The 7887-nt window shown below is 37.0% G+C and overlaps 1 protein-coding gene across 1 annotated transcript; it reads right to left on the minus strand.

The window, feature by feature from the left end:
* Positions 1–1685: 1685 nt before the first annotated feature.
* On the minus strand, positions 1686–7393 carry lamtor2 (late endosomal/lysosomal adaptor, MAPK and MTOR activator 2). The gene is made up of 4 exons (XM_061718540.1): positions 7188–7393; positions 5337–5499; positions 4306–4395; positions 1686–2082 (listed from the first exon to the last, which is right to left on the minus strand). Exons 1-4 carry the CDS (start codon positions 7253–7255, stop codon positions 2026–2028), a joined length of 378 nt encoding a protein of 125 aa, XP_061574524.1. The 5' UTR covers positions 7256–7393; the 3' UTR covers positions 1686–2025.
* Between the last annotated feature and the right edge of the window lie 494 nt (positions 7394–7887).

The raw sequence follows: 7887 nt of genomic DNA on the forward strand, positions 1-7887 counted from the left end.
TTCTTCCTGTCGCTTGCGTTGAAAGCCGGTTGAAAGCGCTGTAGGAAACAGTCACGAATGAGGAACGGTTGATCCAGTTAGTTGAAATGAGAAGTTATCTCTATGATTCCTCCTCATTTCACTACAAAAACCTCAATAAAGTGGCAGCTGCTGGAGGGAGATGGACAGAAAGCGATGTCATGCAGTGCGATGTGATAGTCGGACGCTCGCATGCAGTTACACGGTTTTATAGTTGTGGGCGTGGTTTGCATTTTGGTTACGTAACAAAAAGGCGCAGAATCTGAATCAGAATCTGGCTCGTAGAAGCCACATCAGACTGGACGGCTCATCCGGGCGGCAAAACAGACACTGCAGAATTTGGTTGCTTTCCTCCTTCTCTGAGTTGGCAGGCTGAGGGGAGACCACTTTATATATGTTAAAGCAAGAAAAAACGTGTTTTTCATAATAGGTCCCCTTTAACTTGTGTGTTGTGTGTATGTCGGAGCCCAGGAAGAATAGCTAATGCTGTTGCTAATGCTAATGGGGATCCTAAATAAAACAAACAAACCTCAGGAACCAGTAAAGGTGAATCGGGGTGCTGCTCTCAGACCCCGGTACCACCTGAAGCTTTGGATCGGACCGGGACCAGAGAGGATGGAAGGAGTAAAATAAAGGCTAAAATCAAATCAGTCGACGTTCCGTCTCTAAAAATGGGATTAAATACAATCATACAATGATGAGAAAACTGGCGTATAGGCTTCTTGCCTGAAATAAAATAGGGATTCAATGATTTTCCCCTTAAAATTCTACATTTATTCAACTTCTACTTAACTTCACATCCAAATCTGGGAGGTTTTGCTTTATATCACATGCATGAGTCATATTTGTAGGCACTTTCGACTTTAACTGTCTTAAACTCGTAATAAGTCATTAAAATTGATTATTATTATATTCAATCATTAAAAGTCATTGATTATTCTAATCATTAAAATAGATGTGGTAGTGCTTTAAAGTTTGGGGGGCTGAGGCTTTTCCACGTGAAAAACATCCCTTCGCAAATAATTTGATTTACTTCTCGTTTTTTAGGGAACTCGGTGAAAAATGAGTCAAGAGTACGATTGAACTGAGAGAAAGTCAAATTGCTGTCTTAATCCGATCGATATCGGAGTTGTAAACACCTTAGTGAAGTAGAACCGAACTGAAGCTCTTGAGATTGAGCTGTTGGTGCCAGATAATGCGTCCTAATCAGAGTTATTCCGGCATGTTTGTAAATACTGTTGCTTAACTGAGCTAGCGACTGCCCCTTCCGGAAGTGATGACGCTGCGAAACCCAGAATATCAACACAGTAGAAGAAGACGAACAACAACAAAGAAGGAACCAGAAAAACGCCAACGCAAAAGTGCGTGTGGCGCCACCTAGCGTCGCGGAGTCAAACGCACACTCACTAATCGATTGTCTTGTCGCGCATGTTTACTTGGATTTCTGGGCAACCCCAGTTAATCCTTAGCTAGATTTAGATGTTTCATTGCTTTTATTTATTTTTTTAATAAATGGTGGTTGGAAAGTCGTAGTTTTACTAATTCAGTGGATCCTACCAGGTCGTCACTATCACCGAGACCCAATAGCTGATGACCCAGGACGGGTTCGGACCTGATACAGTTCTTACCACAGATTAGTTGAGAGAGACGTAAAACAAGCTTTTAAAATGATAATTTATTGAACAATTTTGAAAGAAAAAGTGAACTTCATTATTAAAACAGAAACTCTCAGAACATTCACACAACTCCGTCACCTTGTGCATTTTTAAGGGTCATGACAAGGATCCAAAATGTTCCGTTTCCGTGCAGCTTTGATCAGGAACGCTGCGGGGGACCGAGTGGACTCTGAGGACGGTTGAAGACAGAAACACTCAGACCGGCCCTGATTCACAACCTCACTCAGGACTGCAAAGACTTGAAGCGCGCAGTGAACAAGCAGAACGTTGAAGAAGTCCGTGAACGACCCGGATCAGAAGGCAGACAGTCGAACTCAGAGGTCCATCTTCACTAGGATGCCGCCACCTGGGTCAGCGGTTCCTCCAGGTACTGGACCAGCGCCTCCGCCTACAAACACACAGCAGTCACGGGTCATGGACACGGCAAACGGGCGCCGGGTTCTGTTGGGTGCGGGGCGTTCTCCGGAGGCGGGACACAGCCAGTTCGTCCAGACTAGGGATGGGCGGTATGGACTAAAAAATGTATCACGATCATTTCTGGCATTTATACCGATAACGATAAAAATGACAATAAAAAGATACCAATTCCACACCACCTTTTTAACTATAAATCTATCACCACATTCAGTCTTTGGAGCCCCCAAAACACTGCTCTAAAAGAATATAAATGCTACTAAACTACACCAATTAATTATTATTATTAATTATTTTTCTATTGTGTCCTGTCTCACAAACTTTTTGGCGTGAAATTAGAAATTGGCCATCTTTAAAAATGAACGACATCCCAAAATTGGAAATAGCCAATATTGTTTTTACATAGATACAATTGACAAATCAGTGTCTCTCTTGGTTAATGTCATTCTTCTACTGGCTAAAAATCATATACACTGTTGTAAGTGGAGAAAAATGAACCCCTCTTTCCAATGTTTTTTAAATGATTTCAAACATTTTTTTGTCTCTATTAAAAAAATGAAGTCAAAATAACTGCAAATAAATTATTAGCTGATGTATCAAAGTATCTTTTATTTTAATCTCTTTCTGAAGTGTTGATGCCATTTGCCTTAAAATGCCTTGCTGTTTTTGTTATTAGGTTTATTTATGTTTACCTTATTGGTTGTGTGTATGTCTCTTGTTCATGATACCTCCCAAAATATGTTATATTTTCTTATATTGTATTTCCTCCACTAGCAGTTTGTATAAATGTGTGTTTTTTGTTTACAAATTGTGTTCACAAAAAAAAAAAAAAGCTTGATTAATCCACCGAACTCCAGTTTAAAGTATTTTATAGAGGCTAAAAAATAATTAATTGGAAAACTACCAATTAATTATTTTGATTAGTGGATTAGTGAATCAGTCAGCCTCAAAACTTAAACGACTCAGGTGATTAACTCAAACTACGTCCAACATCTGGTTAAAGCCCAGAATGAACCTGGTGAACCAACAGCTTCCAGGAAGAAACTAGGTCTGAGTCTAGAACAGGGGTGTCAAACTCATTTTGCTTGGTGGGCCGGATTTGACCAATTTTTTTCTTGCGGGCCACACGCTCAAAATAACAAAAACGGTGCGAATTTTTTTTTTCTAATTCTTTTTTTTTTTTACTATTATCTAATCCAATATCAGTTTAATTAATTTTAAAGGAAATATGCACTTTGTTTAGACTCTAATTATGTAAAATACATTTCTTCAGGATCTTTTCTTGAAATTTCTTGTTTTTTTTTTCAAATTATGTAAGATACTTTTACTATCATTTTACAAAGATAAACAGAAACAAGTATGTTTTTTTTATATTTTGCTTTTTTATAGGAAATTTAATTAAAAGCAAAATCTTTCTTATTACATCAGAGTGTTTCTTTGTGATTTAGAGATTTTTCCAGTACAATTAAGTGTATTTATCTTACAAATTGCCGCGGATATTTATGCCAGTGTGCCAAAAAAGTCAGCACTTCTTTTTTAACTCTTTTACTTTGTCACTATCCTCGTATTCAAAACTGAAATTCTCCGAATAAATATCTTCAATCATCTTTTTTAGCAGAGATATTTTTCCTGCGAAAATATATAATAGTAGTCAGTTAATAAAAATAAACGACCGTTTACAAAGAAATAAAATCGGCAAATGCTAGAAAACAAAAAAAAATGACGAAAACGGCTTTCTTTGTGGAATAACGATGGATTTGTAGAAGAAATATATTATCGGATATGCTGCGATTCATGGCAATTATTTATGCCTTCCTTTTTAGTAAATTAACATTTCGTTTTTTTTTGCGTTGGAAACTTCTTGCGGGCCGCATGAAAACCTCTCTCGGGCCGCATGCGGCTCGTGGGCCGCACATTTGACACCCCTGGTCTAGAAGGACCGATTGACCAGGAGTCGCTTCAGTGTTTGACGAGATCTGATTATAGAAGGAATGTTTCAGTATTTAGAAACAAGCAAACAGCTTTTCAGGGAAGAAAAGGCTCCAGACAGACATCTTTCATCGCAACGATGCCAACATGCATCAGGCTTCAATTGTGAAAAAATCCTTTTCTCACCACACTCAACGCCGGGAGAAAACTTTACACAGTCGTACGGTTCCCTGTCACCAGTGAAGAGTTAGGGGTTAAAAGCTCTCACCTTGGCTTTCAGCATCCCGAAGCCCACGGTCTCTTTGGCGTACATGCACAGCAGCAGGTTGGCCACCCGAGTTATGGCCACTCGTCCCTCCTGAGAGCAGAAGATCAGACTTTAATCACTTTAACCCAGCAGCCATTGGTTCAGCTGCGTTTGAGGGGCGGGGCTTACCGATAGGTCAGATAGAACCGCTGTCACTCGTTTTCTGTCTGTAAAGTACTAGTTGTTTTCAAATATAAATATATAGAGACGTGTGCATCTGTAAAGTGCAAGTGTGTGTTTAGTCCTGATTTCAGACTTGCTTTGAGGTTTTTGTGGGGGATTGAGGTGGTGGAAGTAACTTTCTTTTGATGAGTAATTGATGGCAATTTGTTACTAGGATTTGTTTATTTCAGTTTCAAGTTTTTTTATTTAATATCTATTTATTTCAGATTGAAGTTTTCAATTTAATATTTTTTTTAATTTCAGGTTGAAGTTTTCAATTTAATATTTTTTTTATTTCAGGTTGAAGTTTTCAATTTAATATTTTTTTTAATTTCAGGTTGAAGTTTTCAATTTAATATTTTTTTATTTCAGGTTGAAGTTTTCAATTTAATATTTTTCCTTTTATTTCAGGTTGAAGTTTTTTATTTAATTTTTTTAAATTTCAGGTTGAAGTTTTTACTGTAATTTTTTTTTATATTTCAGGTTTAATTTTTTAATTTAATATTGTTTAATTATTTCAGGTTGAACTTTTTAATTTAATATTTATTCATGTCAGGTTGAACTTTTTTAATTTTTTTTATTTGACTCAGAGTCCAACTACTGTATCTATACTTACAGTACAATTTGTTATTATTGATAAAGGTTGTCAAGTTAAATAGCATGTTGTTTTGTACCTTTGTACCTATGATACATTTGGGTGGGGAGCCTCCAAACATTTCCCTTGGGGCCCCAATCCGGTCTTGTGTCATGCAATGAGACAACTGAGACCCTACGATAACATTTCTGATTCCTGTTTCATTTAGTAACCAGAGCGAGTCGTGAATACGTACCATACAATCCATGAGGATGAACTTCAGCTTGTCCTCGTTGAAGGCCTGGTGGCCGTTCTTGTCGTAGGCCGCCCAGATGTTGCTGGCGATAGCAGCCGTCACTCGGGCGTCCGTGTCTCCGTAACCGGAGTACGCCAGGAGGGAACCTTCGTTGTTCAGTAGTCTGGTGGAAACATCGGATGCTTTTAATCAAAGATTATCACATTTCCATCGAGCATCATCTCATTGGACGGCATCACATTAGTCCCTAGTACCCCTTTTCCACCAAACCGGTTTTCAGGGCTGGTTCTGGTTCACAAGTTTGTTCAAATTGGGAACCAGCTGAGAACCGGTTTGTTTTTCCACAGCTCGGGTGCTAAGGGGAGCCACATCATTACGTCGCTGCAAACGTCAGTTATGTCACTGTGTTTGCGTGAAAGTTGAAGCAACAACAAGGTATTTGCTCTAATAGGACTTGGTCCTCGTAGCTCCTCCGTATGCGAGAAAGAAAGAAAGAAAGAAAGAAAGAAAGAAAGAAAGAAAGAAAGAATCAAGTTGATGACATTTTTTTGTAACAAACATGGCGGATCTGAGAGCGAGGGGTCATTACAGTTTTGCAGTACAGGTGTACTAATTTAATTGGTTTTTATTAATTCAATTTAATTGGTGTAGTTTAGTAGCATTTAGTATTCTTTTAGAGCAGTGTTTTGGGGGCTCCAAAGACTGAATGTGGTGATAGATTTATAGTTAAAAAGGTGGAGTTGAATTGGTATTTTTTTTATCGTCATTTTTAATCGTTATTGGGATAAATGCCAGAAATTATCGTGATCAATTTTTTAGTCCATCCCTACTGACATTATTAGCATGTGAATTATTGTGTAACTTAAAATAAGATAAGATAATCCTTTATTCCTCCCTCAATGGGGAAACTCACTTGTTAGCAGCAGTACACTTAACACACACATGCAGGGAAGGGGTAAAAAAAAAAGTAAAAAAGTAGAAAATATACATAATTACGAGATAAAAACTATATATACAGTACATTGCAATGGAAGTAGAGGTAATGCGAGAGAGAAAAACAGTGCAAAAAAGCAGGTAAAATGTGTGGGAGGTAGACAGACAGATATTGCACATCTTATTGTTATTATTGCAGGTGTTATTGTCATTAAACTACTGAGAGCAGGCCTGGTAGAGTCTTGTACAGTCAACTTTTAAATAATAAAACCAATAGAAAAGGAATAAAGAAGAAGTGTTGGCTGCAAGGCCCTTCACATTTTATTTAATTGTCAATAAACTGCCTTTTTTTTAAAACTTTAAAAACCCCATATTGTTCATTTCTGTTTATACATTTTATCTGTCATCTGCCATCCTTCGTCACTTTTTGTAAAGATTCATATCCGGCACTTTTTAATCCTCATATTGTACATTTCTGTTTATACATTTTACTTTATTCTATCTCTTATTTTATCTCCATACACTTGTTTGCTTTTATATTTTTATTTTTACTTTTACTGTATTGCACCAATCACCACAACAAATTCCTTGTGAGTGTTAACAAACTTGGCAATAAACCCCCTTTCTGATTCTGATTAAGATTTGGGCATAAAATAAATTCAAATTACAGACTTAAACTTTTAACACATCATTGTGAAACACATGATGCTAGAAACACTAATATTAGTTCAGCTTTGGCCAGGAATGACTAACAACAACAAACAGCGCCTTCAAACCTGTATGTTCTCGTTTGTTCAACACAAAAAAGAAAAGCTCAAAGGTGAAACGGATTAACCAGATAAACAGAATAAACCAGGTTGGGGCTCAGTTAGCTGTGCTGCTAACAGGACCATGGATGTGTTACAGAACAGGACTTACAGGGTGCTCTGGACTCCGCTGGTGTTGGCCTGGCTGAGGACCTGCGTCAGGGCCTTCGGTCGCAGCATATCTGACCCCGAGACCCAACAAAAACCACCTTTAAACGATGTTTCTAAATGAATAAACACAGATGTTTCTACCGCAGCAAACCCTTCATCAACGCAGTCAAGTCAGCTGATTCTGTGGTGTTTTTCTCTCCATTTCCGGTTGGTGGTTCCTTCGCAATGCACTCTGGGAATTGTAGTTATTGAGCCGGAGATTATTGCTGACGCCACTAGACGCCGTGTTTTCGCTAGAATAAAAAACAAAATAGGTTTGTCAATTTGTGAATAACATATCAACACGTTGCTACAGTTATGTTGTATATAAAATAACGTGATTTGAAACTTTTAAGACTAAATATAGTCCTTTATTAATAATAATACATTGTATTTATAATATACTTTACATTACTGAAAATCTCAAAGTGCTACAGTTTGATAATCAAAAGGAAATAGAAATAATTAAAAAAACCTGGGTTTTTATGTGTGTATATATATATATATATATATATATATATATATATATATATATATATATATATATATATATATATATATATATAATATCAATAAAAAAATACCATATGTATTTTATATTAACAATGCACATATATATGCCTTAGGTTCTTACCAACATGGTATTAACCATTAATATGTGT

This window comes from Cololabis saira, chromosome 3 (assembly GCF_033807715.1).
Source record: "Cololabis saira isolate AMF1-May2022 chromosome 3, fColSai1.1, whole genome shotgun sequence".
Classification (NCBI taxonomy): Eukaryota; Metazoa; Chordata; class Actinopteri; order Beloniformes; family Belonidae; genus Cololabis; species Cololabis saira.

What these genes read in the sequence shown, in the direction of transcription:
- lamtor2 (XM_061718540.1), bottom strand. Translation starts at nt 7,255, where the DNA reads ATGCTGCGACCGAAGGCCCTGACGCAGGTCCTCAGCCAGGCCAACACC. An exon ending in AGCGGAGTCCAGAGCACCCT is followed by an intron (nt 5,500 to 7,187) that starts GTAAGTCCTGTT and finishes TGTTTCCACCAG; the next exon opens with ACTACTGAACAACGAAGGTT. An exon ending in TCGGGATGCTGAAAGCCAAG is followed by an intron (nt 2,083 to 4,305) that starts GTGAGAGCTTTT and finishes GTGTGTTTGTAG; the next exon opens with GCGGAGGCGCTGGTCCAGTA.